This window comes from Acanthochromis polyacanthus, chromosome 3, assembly GCF_021347895.1.
Source record: "Acanthochromis polyacanthus isolate Apoly-LR-REF ecotype Palm Island chromosome 3, KAUST_Apoly_ChrSc, whole genome shotgun sequence".
In the NCBI taxonomy this organism is placed as follows: Eukaryota; Metazoa; Chordata; class Actinopteri; family Pomacentridae; genus Acanthochromis; species Acanthochromis polyacanthus.
Genome location: NC_067115.1, coordinates 30,271,094 through 30,293,290, shown reverse-complemented (window position 1 = coordinate 30,293,290; position 22,197 = coordinate 30,271,094). Strand labels below are relative to the sequence as shown.

The 22,197-nt window shown below is 40.8% G+C and overlaps 1 protein-coding gene across 3 annotated transcripts in view; it reads left to right on the top strand.

Moving 5' to 3' along the window:
* inpp4b (inositol polyphosphate-4-phosphatase type II B) overlaps positions 1–22,197 on the top strand; it is a 221,976-nt gene that overhangs the window by 41,432 nt on the left and 158,347 nt on the right. For 2 of the 3 annotated variants that reach the window (XM_051946193.1, XM_051946192.1), the window contains exons 3-4: positions 1,132–1,250; positions 10,428–10,544. In XM_051946193.1, the coding sequence (XP_051802153.1) occupies positions 1,132–1,250; positions 10,428–10,544 (236 nt within the window). The remainder of the gene's footprint in view (positions 1–1,131; positions 1,251–10,427; positions 10,545–22,197) is intronic. The other variant, XM_051946194.1, reaches the window with a different exon arrangement.

Here is a 22,197-nt window from a genome sequence, read left to right as displayed (position 1 = left end):
CTACTGTATTTCTAATTTGACTAATGACATGAGAAGCACGTCATAGTGCAGTCTTGTTTATTAATGCAAGATGCACCAGTTTGGTTCATCTTCTTTTTGTAAGTCTTGGAGCTAAAGAGCTTCAGTCAGATAATTAAAAGTAGATCCAGAAAGTGGGGCGTATCTTTCACTGAAGTCACAGTAGCCATAGAGCCTTTTCATCAAGAATGTAGCTCGACCGGTCCGGTGTAATCATACAGGTATATTTTTAACATTTGTTTACTCCGCAGCCTTCAGTCTCGTCAGTCTCCACAAAAACTACAAAAAATAAAGGGTATACAAGAAACATTTCAAATACACATTGTTCAGTTATTTTAAAAGTTTCCCCTAGAAGTGTCTCTAATTAGACAGACTCAAACAACAAATCTCTCAAGCTGGTTTCAATCGATAGACGGGTCCACATATGCTAGCCTGCAGCAGCAACGCATTAAACTGTCCATACAAAAGCACTTTGACAAATATCACACTCAAATAAAAGTCACAAACAGTGTGTATTATGTTTGAGAGAGCTTCTGTTCATAACCGTTCTTAACCACGTGCCCTGTACATGAATTGTCGGATGCAAATTGATCGTGTCCTTGGAAGCCAGGGGAGCTGAGTGACAAGCTGCTTTTGATGTTGGACATGAAAGCCCTAATAAAACTGATATCTCGCTGCCAGGGGGGAGTTCTACTTGCAAAGCTGCCATTTTGATCAACTGCTGACACAGCAGTTTTAGATCTTAATATATATTTTATGTATTTCTCCAAACTCTCTCCGGGTTTTGGGGTTGAGGCCTTCGTGCATACAGCACATTTCACTTCTTTGTTCTGTTGTGGTGATGCAGATCTTTAACACTTTGGCGTGAGGCTTTGAATTTTACATGAGATGTTTATGAATCCACCTTCTTTCCCGCGATTGTCTGCCATCTATTGTCATGTTCTCCGTTTGAGGCCCAGTGTCGTGTGAGTTGTGTCACTTATTTGTGTATCCTAAAGGATTCTCTTCCCCTCTCATCTTTCATCCTCTTCACCTCCCTTCTCTCCTCTCATCGCCTTCTGTTTTCTCTCCATCCTTTCGGCTCTCCCTTCCTCCTTCTCTTCCTCTGTGTAGCCTGTAATGATCTGGTGGCCTCAGGCAGAGACAGGAAGCCCAATGCTTTGGTCCAGGTGGCTGTCATAGATCCCCACAAGCAGCACCTTGTGTCTCACGCCTGCACAGAGATAGTCGAGGTAAGGCATCACACACACACACACACACACACACACACACACGCCGCCTCTCTCTGCCTCCCTCCAACCTTTGATGTTGGTTGTTTTTGCTGTGTCTCTGGGTCACTGGGTCTTAATGTTTTCTCCATCTCTGTCTTCCCTCCTTTTTCTCAATCTTTTTTCCCATCCGACTCACCGAACTGGAACAGACAATGGGCGTTAACCTTCTATTTCCTGTGACAGTTGAGTCCAGACCTCCACATAAACTGGTGTGAAGCTCTCAATCAGGGAGTTTATTTACTCTACCGTTCAAAATCTTGGGCTCACCCAGACATTTTCATGTTTTCCATGAAAACTCACACTTTCATTCATGTGCTAACATAATTGCACAAGGGTTTTCTAATCATCAATGAGCCTTTCAACACCATTAGCTAACACAATGTAGCATTAGAACACAGGGGTGATGGTTGCTGGAAATGTTCCTCTGTACTCCTATGGAGATATTCTATGAAAAATCAGCCGTTTCCAGCTAGAATAGTCATTTACCACATTAACAATGTCTAGGCTATATTTATGATTCATTTAATGTTATCTTCACTAAAAAAAAAGGCTTCTTTTTTAAATAGACATATCTCAGTGACCCCAAGCTTTTAAACGGTAGTGTATATACAGTATGTGTTTGTGGTTGTAGTTGTGGTTTACAGTGAAAGTTTTGTTTTTGTTTTTTTTTGCTTTCACCTCTTTAAATTCTTCTTTTATTGCCTCTAGTGTGACAGTGCTGTTGCTAAGACAACAGCCACACAAGTGTTTTTTGGGCAGCAACAGCTGCCCCCGTCCCACTGTGGAACACCCCCTCACACACATGTCCAGAGACCAGCAGACACACACACACACACTTTTTTCTTTCCTCCTTCCTCATAAGAGGTTAAAGTTTCCAGACGCATAAAAAGGAGACACTAGTTTCCTCCTAATCCAGCAAAGCTAAATTAGCATAACCGTCTCTTTCAAAGACTGATTTCAGCTGCTTTTCCTCTCAGTCAGGGGAACAGCAGTGTATGTGTTTTGTGCATGTGTGTGGAAACACAGGATGTGGTAGGATACTGTATGCTGGCTCAGCCAGCTCTGCAGACACTCTGGGTGCCGCTGGAGTTTTGATTTCATGGCTTCAATGTTTAGGATTTGGAGTAAAATCTGAGGATATGGACTGCTTTCGACTTCATAAAAACAGGGTATGTGCACTTTTAATGTCATTTTACAAGTCTGTTTTAAAAGAGAGGTTTCAAACCTTAAAGGAGAGTCCAAGGAATTTGCTGTGCCATATATTCTTTTTATTAATCTGGGCACATCCTTCCTAATACATCAGCTGGTATATTTAGCACTTCTCTAAGAAACTGGATCGATCAGACTACCACTGTTAGTGTTATTCTGACTCAGAAGCAGAGCGACATTGAAAAATGCACATTTGTCTTTGAAATCCTCCTTGCATAAAGATTCAGTGCATTTAGAGGAAGACAGGCTGCTGGTCAGGACATGGGTAACCAGTGGAGGTTCCCTCTTAGACTTTGCTATCTAACATGCACAGCCACAGATGTTCATTAACCTGTGTGGCCAGAAGAGGACCTGTGTGTGTGTGTGTGTGTGTGTGTGTGTGTGTGTGTGTGTGTGTGTGTGTGTGTGTGTGTGTGTGTGTGTGTGTGTGTGTGTGTGTTAGTGTGTGTGCTTGGGAGCCCCTCTGTATGTGTTGTATCTGAGGACAGCCCAACTGCCACTTTTGTTTCTCCTGTTGTCACATTCCCAGGATGCCAGCTCTCAACAGCTGCTGTCTGCTTTGCTGGTCTGGACTCTGGTTGGTTTGGCTGCTTGAAAAGCTTCAGCGTTTGTAATGCTCATGTGATAGGTGTACAATCAGGTATCCCCTGTATGTGATATAATGCTTTAATTTAGAAGATAAATGACGGAACATGCCAGCTGCTGCGTAGCCTTCCCCATGAATCACAGGACAGAAGCCAAAGAAAAAGAACAGGGTGGCATTAAATCATTTTGGATTGAACATTGCAGATTTCTACTTGGAACAAATGATCCCTTCAGCTGTAATTAACTGAAAAAGTTTGACAGAATGCAGAAAAAATGAACAGTGTTTAGCCCTTATTTGTGTAGAGTACCTAAAATAGTAGCTGATGCTGTACAGTAAATAGGAAAAAGCGTGCTGCTCTGTGTGTGAGTACATAGTCTAATCAGACCAAAAACTGACTAAATGAAATATACTTTCAGAACACTTTATTAGATTACCAGGTGAGGTTTCTCTTTACCTTTGAAGCAGCTTAAATACTTAATGGCTTGGATTCCAGTAAAGGTATTCACATGAGATTCTAACTGATAATCCAGACATTATCATGCTGGAAGTATCCATTAGAAGATGGTAAATTGTTCCCATAAAAGGATGCACATGGTCAGCCTCAATACTCACAGATAGGCGGTGGCATTCAGACCATGATTGAATTTTATTAAGGAGCCCAAAGTGTGCCAACAAAATCTTCCCCACACCATTACACCACCAGCAGCAGCCTGGACTGTTGACACAAGGCATGTTGGGTCGATGGATCCATGCTGTTGATGCCAAATTGCAACGCCACCATCTGCTGCTTCAGCTGAAATCCAGATTCATCAGCTGATGCTCTGTTTTTCCATCTTCAACGGTCCGCTTTTGGTGAGCCTGTGCCCACTGCAGCCTCACATCTCTGTTCTTGTCTAGCAGGAGTTAAATCTGATGCAGTATTCTGCTGTTGTAGCCCATCAAGATTGGACATGTTGTACATTCAGAGATGCTTTTCAGCTCACTGCAGTTGAGAAGAGTGGTTATCTGAGTTGCTGCCGTCTTTCTGTCAGCTCCGACCAATCTGACCACTCTCCTCTGACCTCACTCATCAACAAGGCTTTTCTGTCCACAGAACTGCTGCTGGGTGTTTTTTCTTCTTTCTTCGTGCTATTCTGAGTAAACTCTAGAGACTACTGTAAATGCAATCCTAGGAAATGAGCCGTCACCAAGAAACGCATCCCCCCCAATTCACATTTTGAACATTAACTGATGGCCCTGACCTGAACATCGTCTTGCCATCCTGCATCTTGGCCAGGTCGTTATTGAAAATGAGAGTCACTTCTCAACTTACCTGGTTAAATAAATGAATAAACATGTATGGACTTATGCATTGCACCGCTGCCACAAGATTGGCAAGTGCATGAATAAGTAGATACACAGGTATCCTCAATAAAGACCAGACTGAATACTAAAGTGCAATGATGTTTTCTTTAGTGGTGGGATGAAAAAAATTAGAGGCTTTCCAATTCATAAATCACGATTAATCACATTTTTGTCAAACAGCAATAACTGACGCCATAAGCAAAGTTTTTCAATTTCAGTAAATTTTGGTTGACGACTAAAACGATGAATAGACATATACCTGAACTTAACCAACAAAAATGTTTGTTTCATTTATATTTATCTGCATTTTTCTTCTGTCTACTACATTCACAGATTACTGCAAACTCAAAGTGCAATTACAGCGATTATATGTAAAATTTTAAGACTTTTTGTAAACTGAAGCACTTTCAATGTCTACAAAAGTGGTCTTTTATGGGATGGCTACACTGTTTGCCGGTACCAGGACTGTCGTAGCAAACGTTAGCTCTGGTGCTAACAGCAACATGTTTTGCACTGAGGCGATACCGTCGGCTTGAAGCGCTGCGGTGATCAGAAAACTCTTTGTTCCAAAATTTACACACAGCCAGGTTTTCATCCAAGATTTTGAAAAGAAGGCTTTCCGCCGAACTGGCTCAATGCAGTCTTGTCTTCCAACACCAAACTTTCTTGTCCGCTGACGTCACTCAGACTTTAGGTTCATTGTCGCCACTTACTGGGATGGAGTGTGTTACCAGTATGGCAGAAATCAGGGAACTGAGAAAGGTGCGATTAAATGCATTCATTTTTTAACGCGTTATTTTCTCTGTAATTAATGAATCAAAATTAACGCATTGAAGTCCCAGCCCTCCTTTTCTTAGATAAAGGTGGGGACAGTTGGCAATTTGCCACAATATGTACAGCATAAATGAATAATCCATTTAGAGCTGCAATGAAAAGAGTGAGCATTATAGATGGTGGTGCAACAGCCTCTGGTGAACAAAGAAAACAAGAGCACAACATAAAGTCGTAAAGTCCTTGGAAAAATATTGGCTCGGTGTTTTCAAATGTGAAATTGGCAGTCTGTGCATTTGTATGAATCAACAAGAGAAAAGAGGGTAAAGCAAACAGCAAAAGTTTATATAGAGCCAAAAAGCCAGTCCAGTGGCTTGTATCGATTCTTCTTGGTCGTTAACAGGAAAATAGAGGAACGTCTTGTTTACTAATTGTTCAACAGCATACTGTTCAGATTAGAGCATACTTTATCCTTAATAGTGTTAATGTAGTATGAAACTGGGACAGAGTGCCATATTTCCACAGTAGACAGAGCCTTTTTATGTCCACAAAGCAAGCGCATGTCTCTGTGTGGATACAGTATCTTAATCTACTGTTGGTAAAACAGAAAGGGCCAGTGACAGCTTAAGTAGAAAATCTAAAGCTCTCTAAATCTCTTTAAACTGCAACAGGAAACATCTCGGACAAATTGTATTTGAAGCTGCCGACACAAAAAACGCTATCTAGAATCTCTCATTGGGTGTCCGGAGAAAAGAAATGGCCTGCACTTGAAGTAAAAAGCGAAAGTGCTTTGTTTTCCACACGCTTCCTCTGTGTGTTTAGCATGACACAGGAGACAAGAAATTGGGATGGAAAGAGCTGCATTCTCTGCCAAACCCTAATATGTCTGTGGAGGAAAATCGCATTCCTTAAGCATGGGGCAGTGGGTCCAGGAGTGGCGGTACTTGAGGGGATTTGACGTCACACAAAGCCAGAGGATAAAACAGCCTTTGATGTCATGCTAGTCGAGCAAAGAGCCCCCGCGTCTGGAACAAGGCCAAACAGTCTAGGCTCCGTGTGTATATGTAATTGTGACTGGTCAGCGGAGGGAAAAAAAAAAAAAACTTGCAGTGTTTGGAGACTCAAGTCAAAATATAGCCCCGCCTCCCCCCCCCCCCCCGCCTCCCCCCCAGCCCTATCACACACAAACGCACACACCCTCCTAATGGCCTAAATTGGTTTGCAACACAAACGCACAAAAAGACAAGAGAGGGGCAGCTGTCTCCCACAGCATATGTTGACCACTTGTATGACAGACTGGCTTACTTCTCTGTGTAAATGGAGACAGGCTTACCACTTTAGCTCATCTCAGCCCATCAGTAGCACTAAGAAGATTCAGCTGCAGTTGAGGCTGCCAAGCATGCTGGTAAGTCTGAATGAGCTCTATTCAGGGTGCCAGGGAGGGAGGTGTAAAAGGTTATGTGTGTGTGTACCTGCACATTCTTGAGCATAATGCCTCTGTCTGTCTTTTTCCTCAGTGTGCAGTACCAATAATATCCCAATTTGCACTGAGCTCACAGCAGCGCATTGGTTCCACTGTGTCTGTATCCGCTGTGCTGAGTCAGGCCGTGTGTTTAGGATGTTAGCGTGCACAAACCGCACAGCTTCATGGCTGGGCAGCCAGATGCCACCAGGCATCAAGACCAGTATTACCATGTCTTGAGAGGCTAAAATCAGAAGCGATAGACTTGTTTTATTTCCCCTCTGTTGGCCCGCGGGAGATTTCTGAAGGATCAGCGGTGTGGGTCTGTGTTCCTGCCACAGTTCAGCAAATAATTCTGTCTTTGTGTGTTTAAAGTTCACTGCTGTTTTTAGGGAGACTTTATAATTTGGCTCTTCACAACTGCTAGCTGGCGTGTCAGTCCTACCTGACTTACACAAGAGCTGACGAAGCATTCAATCAGTGCTTCTTTTTAAACTTGTGTAATTAGTCGTTAGGCAGACATGTTGTGGTAATTGATGGAAACACCTGGGCACTGACTGTAAACCACAGGTTCATTTCAGTACAGTAATAGAGCACTCAGCGAGGCGTGCAGTGGTCTAATGCGCACACCACAGAACCACAACATCCATGGTTTGGATCCCAGCAGGGGAACCTTTGCTACGTGTCACACTCACTTTGCTTTTGTGTCTTGTTTCTGTAGCCACAGTAGGCAACAGCTTGCACAAAGAATCTATGAATTTTTTGAGTTTTTTTTGTTTGTTTGTTTTGCTATAACATGATACTGTAAAGGAATGTACACTTAAGTTCCAAAGTCTGTGACCACTTAAAATGTCCTTATTTTGAAAGAAAAACATTTTTTTCAATGAAGATCACATTAAATTAATTAGAAATCCAGTCTAGACATTGTTAATGTAGTAAATGAGTATTGTAGCTGGAAACAGCTGGTTTTTAATGGAATATCTCCATAGGGGTACAGAGGAACATTTCCAGCAACCATCACTCCTGTGAGTACTATGGTCTCCTCAGAGTCCACAGTACTTCGCCAAGGCTGTACATTTCAACCATACGGCATTGTCAGAAATGCAGCATTTGTTAAGTTATTCATCAGAAATCATGGCAACATAGAATGTGGCCATTAAATATAGATGTACCCACAAAAATCACATTACACTGAACACAGGTGTGTGTTATGCATGAGTACGTTATGTACAAATACGGAAGGATATGTAGTGGCCAGCCGGAATTGATGGAACTCAGAAACACCCCCACAATTTAATCAATTGTTTCTTGTATCATTTCTGATGGATAAGTCCTGACAAGTCCACATTGGTGGATTTGTAGTAGGATCACAATCATGTGATCGTCAGCAGGCAGCTGAGGTAGTGTTCACTAGTTGTCATAGTTACAGTGACAGAGTGCCACTATCTCACAATGATACAGAAATCTTTTTAACATCCGTGGATCCAGACTATAAGCTGCATCACTGCCAAAATGTAATCACTTGGTCCTTGTGTCATTTCTGACTTTCCCTAAAAATTTCATCTAAATCCGTCTTGCCGTTTTTGAGTAATGCTGCAAACAGACAAACAGACAGACAGACAAACCAATGCTGATCGTCACATCACTCCACTGAGGCTCTGCCTCCTTGCTGGAATAATTATGCACTATCCTATCCACTACTAAACATTTAACTTGGACTTTAATATTTTCTCTTTTAAAAAGTTGACCTAAAATGTTTATGTGCAGGAGAAGCTCTTTTCATCATTTTCTAATTGTATTATTTAAGGTCTCTGCACCATGACAGCATGGCTCATCCACTGACAGAGAAATCACATTTCAATAGCTGCTTGTGTTTTGTGCAGTGAAATCCTGCACTCCATCTGAATATTTCATGTAGATTTTGGCTTCCATTTGTCACATTGGGATATTTACAATGCCATATTTATTTCAGCTATACTGCCCAGGCTTCCTTTCTGTGCCGACACTCGAGGGTGTGACCATACATTCATGCATGTCTGCCAGTCTGTCTGTATCAGTCTCATTACCACTCCCTGGTCTGTCCCCACATGGTCCCAGAGGAGTGCATTCTAGAAACGCCCATCAGAGCAGAGCAAAGGAAGAGGAAGCCCCCACTGTAAACACAAACTGCTTTGAATTGATTCAAATAGACAACAAGTTCTCGAGTCTTCTCAGGAAAGCCCCTCAGCTGCTGGTGCAAGACATTTAGTTTTGTCTTCGAATTTATGATACATTATACTTAAAAAAATACTGAATTTGTTTGAAGTTTATTTTTAGCTTTATCAGATTGAATTCCACCAAAGAAATGAGTGTGATGGAGATGACCTAAAGGTTCATTGGCTAGAACAGATCATTGATATAAATTAAGCAGCCAGCTGAAACTGCCAGGATGCCACACCTTGAAATCTTGATAAAGACTCTGTTAAACCTTTAAATTATGTCATGAAACAAACTGGCTGTACTGCTTGATTGTCCAGCAGATAAAGCTTGAACAGTTTGAATTTTACAACAAACAAGAAGTCATTTAAAGCAAGTTTTCTTTAAGCAGTAAAGTTTGTTTCCAGACATTTTAAAAATCCGGCAAGATACTGTTAGAAAATCTCACCTTTTTCAAAATGCTGTTGAAATTTGTTTGGAATGGAAATCACCAAAGTACCCATGCGCTTGTTTTTCCTGTGCAGTTTTTTGCCACATGTTCTGAACACATAGGAAACCACATTGGAATTCAATATAGCTTTGTCGAAAGAGAAAGAGTTGAACTGGTACCTCTCAGTGAACGTGAAGGATGGACATATCGAAAGATCATAGATGAATTAAAACACGTCATTCAAGGAGGATTCTACTTGGCCTTTCCGCAGTGGCAAAAGTAGTTAAAATGTTTAAAGAAATGGCCAGAGTCATGGAAAAACCCGTTCTGGACGACCAAATGTGTCATGGATAAAATTCATCGTAGCCCCAAAAAATCACTTCTTGAACCCTAACCCTCTTTCTTCTTTCAACAAAGCCATATTTAATTTGTGGAGGCAATAATGAGATTTCCTATGTGTCCAGACTTCAGGGACACCCTGTACATTTCCTCCTGTGCTGTCACTGCAGCAGTTTTAGAGAAGTTTAGAGATGAAATTTACAGCAATACTCATAACACCCTTGTTAAGTGGACATTTTTACAGTGGATTGAAAGCCAGCTCTCTTAAGGCCATTGCAAAAGCATGCCCTGCAGAAGCTAAAGGGGATGGCTGGTATTGTATTTCAGGGGCCTTGGGAGCAAATATTAGCTAATGTCATGCGGCCTTCTGGTATGGCTGAAAGCCTCAACACTGGCTGCTGGATCTGGTTTAATTCCCATTGCCAGCCTGCCGCTGTGCAACTTACCTTTCAACATTTGTTGCTCCTGACCTGTAGTCTCAGTTCAGAGACTGTAGTCATGCCAGAGCTGCAGGTAGAACCCACCAGGGAGAGCTCTATCTTCTCCTTTTTTGTGCCCAGGAGAGGCAGCAGGTGAGGCGGGGAGGAGTGAGGAGAAACGCCCGGAGGAGGACGAGGACAGACTGAGCCCAGCTGCTGGCTCATTCATCCTCCCAAATCTCCCTCCCTCCTTTCTTTTCCCTCTTTGGCTTCCTGCTTTGTCATGAACATGTGTGTTGCAGGAGAAATGTGAGCGTGCACACAAATACAAACACATACATTTCATCTCACCCTTTTTCTGTATTGTCCCTCTCTCTGACAGGCGAATAAAGACCCGCTGTTTCTGACGGGGATGGCCTTCCCCTCAGAGTATCCTGCTAGCCCCGAGACCCTAGTCAAGCTAACTGTGTACGATGCAAAGGACAAGCACCAGGAATCTGTGAGTAAACAGTTGTTGTTTTGCTCTGCATGCGTGTGTTGCTTATTTGCAAACTGCAGGGACTGAAGAAGAGGGATAATGATGGTGGTGCGTTCAAAGCCAGTCATCTTTCAACTGTTGGTTGTGCTGCACTGAGCTTTAAACTTTACAGGGGATGAACATGAAAGGCTGCGAGACACCCGCTTCAGAATCTCATCAGGTTCAGATTTATCCTACAGATTCTGAGACGCAAAGAGTAGTGTGCTGAACTACAGCAGTGAATTACAGCACTGTCTTAGTAACCGTTCATCGGAGTCAGTCTCAGGCTAAGACCTTTAGCCTTGAGTTTTGAAGGAGAAGAGAAAGCAGACTCTGACGAGCGTCTGAGCATGGCAGTCCGTCCTTTGGCGCCGATCCCATGGGAACACCAATCGGGACATCAGTGGGAATGGGAAAGAGAGCCAGACATAGAATCCAGAATGGGCTGGGCCCTCTGATTCAGACATTTAAAACAGACTTTATAACAGGCTCTTCAGTGTGGGTGTATGCTTGATCTTAATCAAGCGCCCCTCTCAACCCCGGGTGCCAAGATCTTAATTTGGCATAACTTACTATGAAACATTCATGAGCATTATGATGAGTTAGGACTCCATTATAGCAGTGGTTAGTATTTGCAAATGTATCACACTAAGGCCTTTGATTTAGCGCTGGCACAGAGCCCGCTGAAGCACAAAAACAGTTGCAGTGTCATTTTTGTTTGGCGTAACATCACAGTGGGGCTTTTTTCTCTCTCTGATTGCTGTTAAAGACAATAGTTTTTCTGCTTAAAACAAATACTTGCACCAAGTTGACTGAACTGAATCTGCTACTTGCGTCTCATGATTCCACCTTGACAACACCAGGAGTCAACAGCCAACCCTTTTCATGTATGAGTTTTGTGTCTTCTAATTTCATATCTGTTTATTTTTTAGAATCAGCATATTTAAATACACATCAAAGTGCTAATTTAATGTGATTAGAATCATAAATTGAGGCCATTATTTGAGTAATACACCAGTTGTGTTTATGCACATGTCAAACAGCGTGACTGTCTTCATTCAGCGCTTTAATCTCCAGATACAACCTGCTTAGAAAAATAGGCAGCCTGTGTTTTTCTGAACTCCACACTGGTAATCTAATCTTTTTTGATACAGTGAAATCATGTTGACTTATTTGGATGCATCCTGAGCTCCATTAATGATGCTGGCTCATATTTTTCTTGAAGGAAAATTTCCCTCTGGATGTTTGAAATAATATTTTCAGTCGTGTAAATGGGATTAAGGAGCCCTGGCCTTTCACACAGTCAAGTAAACATCCAGACTGTTGGCATAACTCTATGTCTGTAAACATGCTCATAAAACTGTTCCTTTAAGCGCTTCATCATTTTAGCATGTACATAATATCAACTAAAAATCAACTAGAGGGCAATACTCCACCATGGCTGTTCATTGCCCCATATGGAGTTGTCAGAAATGCAGCATTTGTTTATTAGTTGTTGATTATCAGAATTCATGGAAACCCAGAATGTGGCCATTTATTATAGATGTACCTACAAACAAAATGACCTTGCGCTGAGCACAGGTGTGTGTTATGCATGTGTATGTTATGTACAGATACCAAATCACGTTACCTAAATATGTAGCGGGCAGTGCGAATTGATAGGACTCAGAAACACCTCCACAATTTAATCAATTGTCCCTTGCATCATTTCCGATGGATAAGTCCCAATAAGTCCACAGTGGCGCATTTGTAATAGGATCGCAATCATGTGATCGTCAGCAGGCAGCTGACGTAGCGTTCACTTGTTGTCATGGTTACAGTGATACCGTGCCTCGCAATGATACAGAAATCTTTAACAAAAGACTTTAAGCCACATCACTGCTATAATCTAATCACTTGGTCCTTGTTTCATTTTTGACCTTCCTTGAAAATCTCATCCAAATTCATTAGTCCATTAGTCTGTTTTTCAGTAATGCTGTGACCAGACAGACACACGGACAGACAAATAGACGGACAAACGTACGCCTATCATCACATTACTCTGTTCCTTGGCAGAGTAATAGTCCACTTAGAGGTGGAATGAAAAGGGTGAGAGTTGCAGATGGAAGTGCAACAGCCTCTGGTGAACCAAGAAACCAAGAGCACAACATAAAGTCATAAAGTCCTTGGAAAAATATTGACTCGGTGTTTTCAAATGTGAAACTGGCAGTCTGTGCTTTTGTATGAATCAACAATAGAAAAGAGGGTAAAGCAAAGTATATATAGAGCCAAAAAGCCAGTCCAGTGGCTTGCATTGATTCTTCTTGGTAGTTAACAGTGAAATACACTTACATGAAATACACAAAATCTTAACAAATCCGTGGATCCAGACTGTAAGCTGCATCATTGCCAGAATCTAATCATTCGGTCCTTGCGTCATTTCTGCCCTTCCCTGAAAATTTCATCCAAATCCAATTGTCCATTTTTGATTAATGTTGCTGACAGACAGACAGACAGACAAACCAATACCAATTGTCACATAACTCCGCCCTGTTCTTTGGCGGAGTAATAAACACTCATATCTTTAAAAAATACATTCTATTATGCTATATAGTTTCAGCCTAACTACGCACATTCTGTCCTCCAAAATAGCTTTGTTTGCGTTGTTGTGCACAGGAATTTATTTGTTTGTGTTTGTTCAGTTACATATATGTTTAGAGGAACATCCTGTACTGTTTCTGGCTCTGTCTATCAAAACAGAAAAAAAAACTGATGCATTTACTGAAAGACACGGAGTCAAATCTTCTATTTTTGCTTGCATAGTATTACCAAACATCAGCTGTTCAAACATAAAATCTGTAGATCGGCTTACTTTAGTTATTTGCCTCTTTGAATTCAGCCTTGAAACGCAGTCCCAGATGAAATGTGCCTGAAATGGGAACACAATAGTTTATTCTAAGGTGTGTATTGAATATTCATAGTGAACAAGGCCCATGTGAGCTTGGCACTGTATGAACTCTCCATTCATTTCGCTCCTGCGCTCTGGGAGTCTTTCTTGTGTTGTTTTTTATGCTGCCGCCGGAGATTTTTCTAAACACCGGATAGAAAGATACTTTACTGATGCCTGGTAAAATGTTTACCTCCGAAATTCAAGCTTATAAGAAAAACTGTGATAAAAATAAGCTATTTTCTCGGCTGGTGCTGCACAAGGATGCTTTCATCTAAAGGGAATGGATAAAATATTTGATTTTATTAACTGCTTTAGAATTTGCTTTTTTTTAGTGTCTCCATCTCTCTCGCTGTCCTTCACTCCAGCTTTGTGAGTGATATTTCTCAATAGCTCCTGTCAGACTGTCAAGAGTATCACTGATTCAGAACAAAACATTTCACTCAAGCTCTGCTTTTAGAGCTTAAGGCTGAATCAACAGCTTCATAGGACTGTTCCTGTTGAACACTTCAGACTTTCAAACTCTTCTCCTCATTTCCTTCTGCCTTCAAGAATGAACTTTTTGAATGATGACCTGCATCACAACTCCATTTGAACATACACTACCGGTCAAAAACTTTAGAACTTCCCAGTTTTTCCAGTTGTTTATTGGAAATTATGCATGTTAATGACTCATTGTACTCTGACATGAAAGCATGGTACAAATAAACAATTGTCTGTGTTTTTTCCACAATGAAAATCAAATATTCTTCAGAAAGTTCTTCCCAACTCTGTTGTAGAAGTTCCCATAAATGTGGTTCTTGTAGGTTGCTTCACTTTCACTCTTCTGTCCAATTCATCCCAAACCAGCTCCATGGGGTTTAAGTCTGGAGACTGTGCTGACACTCCATGTTTTCAAGTTTACCATCTTGTTCTCTTTTCCTAAGGTAGTTCTGCATAGCTTGGTCTTATGTTTTGGGTCATTATCTTGCTGTATCAAGTAAGGAACATACCAGAGGGTCCTGCATGTAGTGATGTTACGCTCGAGCCAGTTTGCTCGACACAGTGCCGAGCTTATGAAGCGAAAGTGTTCCAAGATGGTGTTTCGATCCCTGCTTCAGCACGCCCACAATCACGTGACTATTGAGAACGAGGCCTCGTTACGTCACATCGCGTGTCCGGTGCTTTGAAGGAGTGCGACATTTCAATCTGTCCAGGTCTTAAGGCAAGGGTCTGATTTCACTCCTCAAAATTGTGGGTTTTTGAGAGGAGGAGATCACGCTAGTGCATTTGCCATTTGTCATTTGAGAGAAGTTAGGGAGAGTATACATTTAGTTAGAATTAGTTAGATATATCTAGTTGCATTTCATACATTAAATAACACACAGATACATACGCATAGATTCACACATACATAACACACATTCATTCATAGAAACACACTATACATATATGCACACAACATACATATGACGTTTTAAAACATTTATTGCAAGTACAAATCATGTGAGACAAGCAGTCCTGAGCTTTTCATTTTTTTCCACTTGGATGCAGTTCTGACACAGGACCAGCAGATGTCACTCTTCTGATTGTGTCAAATGCTTCGAAGCAATGTGTCATTCTTGAAGCAGATGTGTCATAGTGCTTCATTGCTTCATGAAGCTTCGATTTCACCATCACTACCTGCATGGTGCTGCAGAATGCTGTGGTAGCCGTTTTGGTTAGGGTTCCTCTCACTCTGTACAAGTCACCAACCTAACCTGGCAATAGCCAGATTAATAATTGTGTAGTACTTGATAGTACTCCACAATATCAATCTGGGACCGCTCCATGTAAAATCCGTTCGGAGGAAAGAGGCATGGATTGGACAATGCAACAGTATGTCCCGCCTCTGACAGGTTTGTTTTTAGCCAATCACGGGATCTTCACAACGAGCGGAGCCAATTGGTAGATTAAACTCTTTCCAAAAACCCGTAAGTAAAAAAGCACAAACATCTTTACCATCCAGACATGCGCAAAGAGCCTCTCGTTGTTCTTCTTCAAAGAAGCGATACGAGATTCGGCTAAAACTGACTTAATAGCAGCATCTACACGATCGTTGTCCTCCGTTGCCATGTTTGTTTGATCTACTGGCTCTTGGTGTCGTCTTCACACCCGGATATCCCGCCCCACACACGAATACTGCTGCGTGATTGGCCCGTGCCAACTTGGCTCTGTATGAACAGTGAAAGCGGGAGCGGAGCAAGATGCTTTCTTGAGAGATTTGTGAACTCACAAATATCGCGAGAAATCAACTTGCTGGCAAGGTTATCACCAACCCTGGATCCAGCAAAACAGCCCCAGACCCATCATACTTCCTCCTCCTATGTTTGACAGTTGATGTCACACATGAGGAACCATCCTTCTCCTGCTTTGACGGCGTACAAATATCCTGTGTGTTGAACCAAAGATTTCAAATTTTGATTCATCAGTCCATAATGCTTCAGTAGTCCACTGGTGGTGTTTCATGGCCCAGACAAGCCTCTTTTTATTATTCTGACATCTTAGCAAAGACTTTCTTGCTGCCAACTCAAACTACTGTCAAACCTGCAACTCCAAGTCTTCCTCTCACAGGTTGAAACTGAGACTTCTTACTACGATCATTTATTAGCTGTGCTTGAAGCTGTTGTCCTGTGAGCTCCTATCACCAAGCTGTTGACTCTCAGAAACTTGTCTTCTGATTCTGTTGTGGCTTTGGGTCTTCCCGGCCTCTTCCTATCAGAGTTTCTTCAGTTTCTGAGCCTTATGATGGTGAAAAAAAAAACTGTACTCACTGACACCTTGACTTCTTCACCAATTTCTCTGTAGAAAGACCTCCATTTTTAAGTGTTATGAAGGTCTGTCTCTCTTCTACTGTTAATTGCATTTTCCTCTCCATTGTATAGCCACACACTACTTTCTGCAGTACAATACTGTTCAAATAATGCTCTGGAGGGTTTGGTGCCACAGTGTCCACACTACTTTATGCAGACAGAGGGGGTTGTAAGTAATCAAGAAAAGTTATGACACCTGTAGGATTTGGTAGCACCAGCTTTCAAGGCTTGATCAACCTCCATTGCTGCAGAACAGCTTTAAGTTGTTCAATCATTTCTTGTTCCTTGAAAAAGACCTTATTGTATCATTCTGAAATGTAAATTATTTTTCAGTTTTGGGTAACCTTACTATTTTTTAACCTCTGGCAGTTCACCACTTACCTTTGTACCATTTTGAGTTATTCATTGGACTTGTATGACTTAAATTTCAATTAAAAAAGTGGAAAAATTCTGTTCTAAAACTTTTTACCAGTAGTGAGCAAAAATAGATTTTGAGGACTATTTAATGAAATTGTTCTATTTAGTCCTGTGCAACATGTGCAGATCTGTCTTTCCTCTTTTCACTAGTACCACTGTTCCTGGGCCACAATTGGCTCTCAGATGTTCAGCTCCGGATGACTGGTCGCTGTGCACTTGTCTGAGTCTCATTAGAGAGTCTTTAACATGACACAGTCATGACCCTGAACATGAGCATGCACAATACGTCAGCTCCCTGTTGTTTAAGCGGCAGATCGGGGAATCAGTCACTCAAAGCGCAGTCATTTAATGTTGCCTTTTCTGGGTGAGGGGGTGGGGGTTTGGCAATTTGCTCTGTCTGTGAGCATTTTACAGATCAGCTGTCAAACTTTACAAATCACTTTCTGCTTTTTGTAGCAGATGTTTTGAGCCCCAAGCTGATTCCCCTCAGTGGAAAGCAGAACAGCACACATGGTAAAAACTGAATATACACTACTGTTTAAATGTTTGGGTCACTTAGAAATGTTCTTATTTTGAAAGAGAAGCATTTTTTTGCTAAGATAACAATAAAATAATCAGAAACATAGTCCAGACATTATTAATGTGGTAAATGACTGTTCTAGCTGGAAACAACTGATTTTTAATGGAATATCTCCATAGGGGTACAGAGGAACATTTCCAGCAACCATCACTCCTGTGTTCGAATGCTACATTGTGTTAGCTAATGGTGTTGAAAGGATAACTGATGATTAGAAAACCCTTGTGCTATTATGTTAGTACACGAATAAAGTGTCAGTTTTCATAGAAGACATGGAATCGTCTGAGTGACCCCAAGCTTTTGAACGGTATCTCAAAAAGCGGATTTGCCATCTTGTGTGATGTGCACAAGTGTGCATCTGTATCATGAAAGTTTTGGAGTGGAAACATGAGGGGAGGAAACTGAAACTGTGAGAGAGAGAGAGGATTGATGGAGCCAGGTTGATAGATGACTGCTTTAACATTCGTAGAGGGCCGGAGAATTTCATAGGAGGATGATTTTCCTGTGCCTTGGGCCTCCCATTTAGATATTCTAGGATGACACTGGCTGCGTGGTCATGAATATTTGAGAACACACACAGGGCCAAGAGGACGATAAGTGGCGTAGTGGAGGTGTGAGAGGGAGTGCGACCGGGTTGGATATCTCTCAGGTGTAAGTGATCCCTCCCTCAAGCTGAATTGTCAGGGGATGACGGCTCGCCTTACTTTGTCACTGATGTCTTACCTACAGTTCCACTTTGAATGGCTCCCAGAGGCAATAAATTACATTTCAGCTTGCATTCTGATGGCTGAGACAAGAATTATTCTTTGTGCCTGAAAAGAGTTATACTTTGCTCTGATCACTTCATTCGAAGCAGTTTTTCAAAGGCTAGGCTAAATCTCAGTGCAGAATGACTGTTAGATCATTGAAAATATAAATAATGTCCTGCATCTTGTCTCTGACGTTGTTTAAATGAGAGATGAGAGAAAACCCATCACTGCTTGTCATGGTGCAAAGCACAAAAAGATGATTGGATTTTGAATACAGGGTAACAGGGAGGGGGGGGGGGGGGGTTATTGATTTGTTTTCATTAAGTTTCTAAACAGCTGTTGCCTGTATTAGAGGTTGGAATGGAAATGTGATCTCAGTGGCCAATCATCACCTTCAAAGGTTCATCAAAAATCTGAGCAAGACTCATCTGGAAACAGAGGGCCTTATTTTAAAAGCATATAAATGAGGCAAATAAGATTATTTGTGTATGTTGGGTGTATCACGTTTGTGCTCACTTACTTCTGCAAAGAGGCTCTAAGACAGACTGCTAATGGCAGACCTGTGGTTTGTTGTCAGTGCAAACCTATTACTGAGTGTTCTTGTGGTATAAAGGGATAGGACAGCTGTCTCTGGAAGAGCTCGTCTCTCTAATCACAGCCTCGTTTATCCTGCCTTTGCTCTTTGCAATCTGGAATGAATGTGTAATGCAGTCTTCAGTTTGCATCCCTGTAACTGACCGTGGTGGGGAATTTTGATTGGTGTCTGTGATGTGCGCCACGGTGTGACAAACAAAAGACCTCATTTGAGTAAAACGAGAAAATGGAGCATGTCTGGTCATTTTTATAAAGCGGCCATAAAATGTATTCAATCAAATAAAACACAAGCACAGGGGTTTTACTGTGCTGCTATAATGGCCATTTCTTCCTGCGGCCACAACAAGGAGCCTGATGAACACACACGTCGTCCACACTGAAAGCGCAGAGCAAGATATCTTTGATTCAGAGGGCAACGGAGAGAGAACCGATCAAAGCTCCATCTCAAACCGCCGCTCTGTTTGCCACACACACACACACACACACACACACACACACACACACACACACACACACACACACAAACACACACACTCACTGAGAAAATTGGATAGAGGTTGCATGAGAGGAGTCTCCAAGCATGAGCGGGATGGGGTGTTGTTGAGTTTCTTTCAGTAGGTTCCTTGTTTGAACTTTGAAAACCGATTCAAATATGATTTTCCAAAACACATCCCTGGTGGTGAATTTACATTTCAATATGCATGTTGTTTTTCCTTTTTGGGTTAAAACAAATTAGACTGTTCTCAGTTCACGCTCCATATGATGGTGCATTATGACATTGATTTAACACTCAAAACACCTACGTTGCTTTTCAAACACAACAGCATTTCATACCTGGAGTCACTAGTAGCCTGGTTCTCAGAATATGATGAATAAGTCATAGATTATAATTATGTTGCCTGAAACCTTGTCAGAGAATATTATTAACATTGATACAGGGATATAAGATTTCTAGATATACATACACTGCTGTTCAAAAGTTTGAGGAGATCTAGATGATGTCATGTTTTACATAAGAACTCACACTTTGATTCATGTACTAACATAATTGCACAAGGGTTTTCTGATCATCTATTAGCCTTTCAGCACCATTAGCTAACACAATGTAGCATTAGAACACAGGAGTGATGGTTGCTGGAAATGTTCCTCTGTACCCCTATGTGGATATTCCAGCTACAATAGTCATTTACCACATTAACAATGTCTAGACTGGATTTCTGATTCATTTAATGTTATCTTCTGCTTTTCTTTCAAAAATCAGGACATTTCTAAATGACCCCAAACTTTTGAACGATTGTGTATGTTTCTATTATCATGGCGCGACAACTATCAACTATCAAATCTAAATCAGTCAGCACAGTAATCACTAATGGTGGTTTTTTAGCTGAGTCGGGAAAACAAATGACTTTTCGAACATCAGTCAGCTTTTGGAAATCATGACACCTCTTTGCTTTCCTGCAACCACGGTCACGGCAGCCGAAAGCCAGTTTTCCGGCAATGTACGCGTTTATGAGATCTTCTGGATTCCCAAGTTGGAAATTTGGCCTGAAAAACTCGTTGTGTCATGTGAAAGTATAAGTACATGAGAGGTTAGTACAGGGCTGTAATGGCTTCGCCTTCTGTATCTTGCTGCACGGAATATTATTTAAAAATTGTTGATTATTTTGACATATTTCGACAGGCAAACATTTGATCCTCTTTAACATGGTGCCTGCAGATTAACCGGTATACTTGGTGGGTACATTTGTTTTTCATTTATTTCGTCAGTGTTCTGTGGAAAAACTAAGAACAGGGCTCAGGAGCTGGTACTGATACTGATCTTTGCCTGTGTATTTATTGGCAAACCGTAGTTTTTTCCAAGCATATCTGACATGCAGGTCAGTTTGTGCCATCTTTTCCTGACTGTACATGCAGCTCAGTGGCAAGAGTCCCTTCAGATCCTGTGATGAAGTTTTGAGGTTCTTAGTGACTTATTTACGCTACAGATGATATGATTTTGGGCTGAATTTTATGTGGCAGGACTTAGGACCCGCCACCACTTGACAATTTTCCTCACAGTGGAATGTTTAATTCAAAATCATTTGGAGATCTTTTTTAAGTCCCTTGCCACACTGGAAAAAATGCTCCTCTCAAAACAAGAAAAAAACTTATTTCGAAAAACTTTTACAGTGAAATAAATGAAAAACTCTGCCAGTAGAACAAGTGAAAAATGGCTTGGTGAGATTTCTTGAAATAAGATATGATGTTTAGAATATTGAGATCTTAAAATTAGCTGGGAAAACTAATTTTAAGCTATATTTTACCAGGATTGTCACCAAAAAATATTGTTGCCTTGTCTGAAAAAAATCCAAAAATTCAGCAACAAAATTCCCCAAAGTTATAAAAATTTGCAAAAACATTCAGCAATGGGTGAAGTTTCCCTTAAAAGTTTTTTTCAATCCCCAAATTTGGCAAGAAATAAAAATTTAAAAAATAAAAAAATCGAAAAAATTGTAAATATTTTTTAAAAAATGATTAAAAATCTTCCCCCAAAAAATCTTAAAAATATCTAAAAGGATTTTATATACATCAGTAAAAGTCTGAATATTTTCTTTAAGAACATTCGGGTCAAAATCAACCAAAATCCAGCGAAATTCGCTGGATTTTGGTTGATGTTCTTAAAGAAACATTTTTTAAGCATGTCTTTTTTTCGCCAAAAAATGTTCAAAAATTTCCCCCAAAAAATGAAAATGTGGAAGTTTTCACTGTGAAAATTTTATTTTATTTTTTCACATTTTTAAACTTTAAAACAGGTCAATTTGACCCACAGATGACACGAGGGTTAAAACAAGATGATTTCAAGATTGTTTGACTTAACAAGATATTTAAGATGCGTTGTCTTAAAACAAGTCTCACTTGTTAAGTAGCAGACTCAGAGACATCCACACCCTTGTTTTCTTTTTTTGGAAGGCTTTCAGAGAAGTCTTTAGATCTTGGCATGACGACACCACAGACTTCAACAGCAAAGAAAACCTCAGACCCCAGGTGTCGCAGGTTCACTTTGAGCTCATTGGAACCTAATTTTTGAACCCCTGATTATAATTTTATTTATTTGGTTGTTTTTATAATGCAGAAAATGACTACAAAATGTAAAATTAGTGTTTCATTTAGTCCTTTATCTGCAGGCACTGTTTCAAAGAGGATCAAGTGTTTCCTTGTTCAGACATGTTTAAAAATTCAGCTATTTCCAAATACACAAAGAACAGAGAAGCTGCACAGCAAGACGCTCAGCGTGGTGAAGCCATTAGAGCCCTGCACTAATCTCAGTATCTATCACTTTCAGTAAATGCATTGTAAGGAAATATATATAGAGCTACATGCAGCTGAGTTAATGCTCTGCAAAGCTGAGCTTAAATAATCTGCACTGATCCAAATTTGTAAACCACACCTGATCAGTGATCAGTGCAGTGAGCTTGAAGCTAAAACATTAATTAGTACAATAAAACATCTTGCTACTCAGAAATTAGTCACCCAATTTTGACAATATTCATTAGCATTTAGT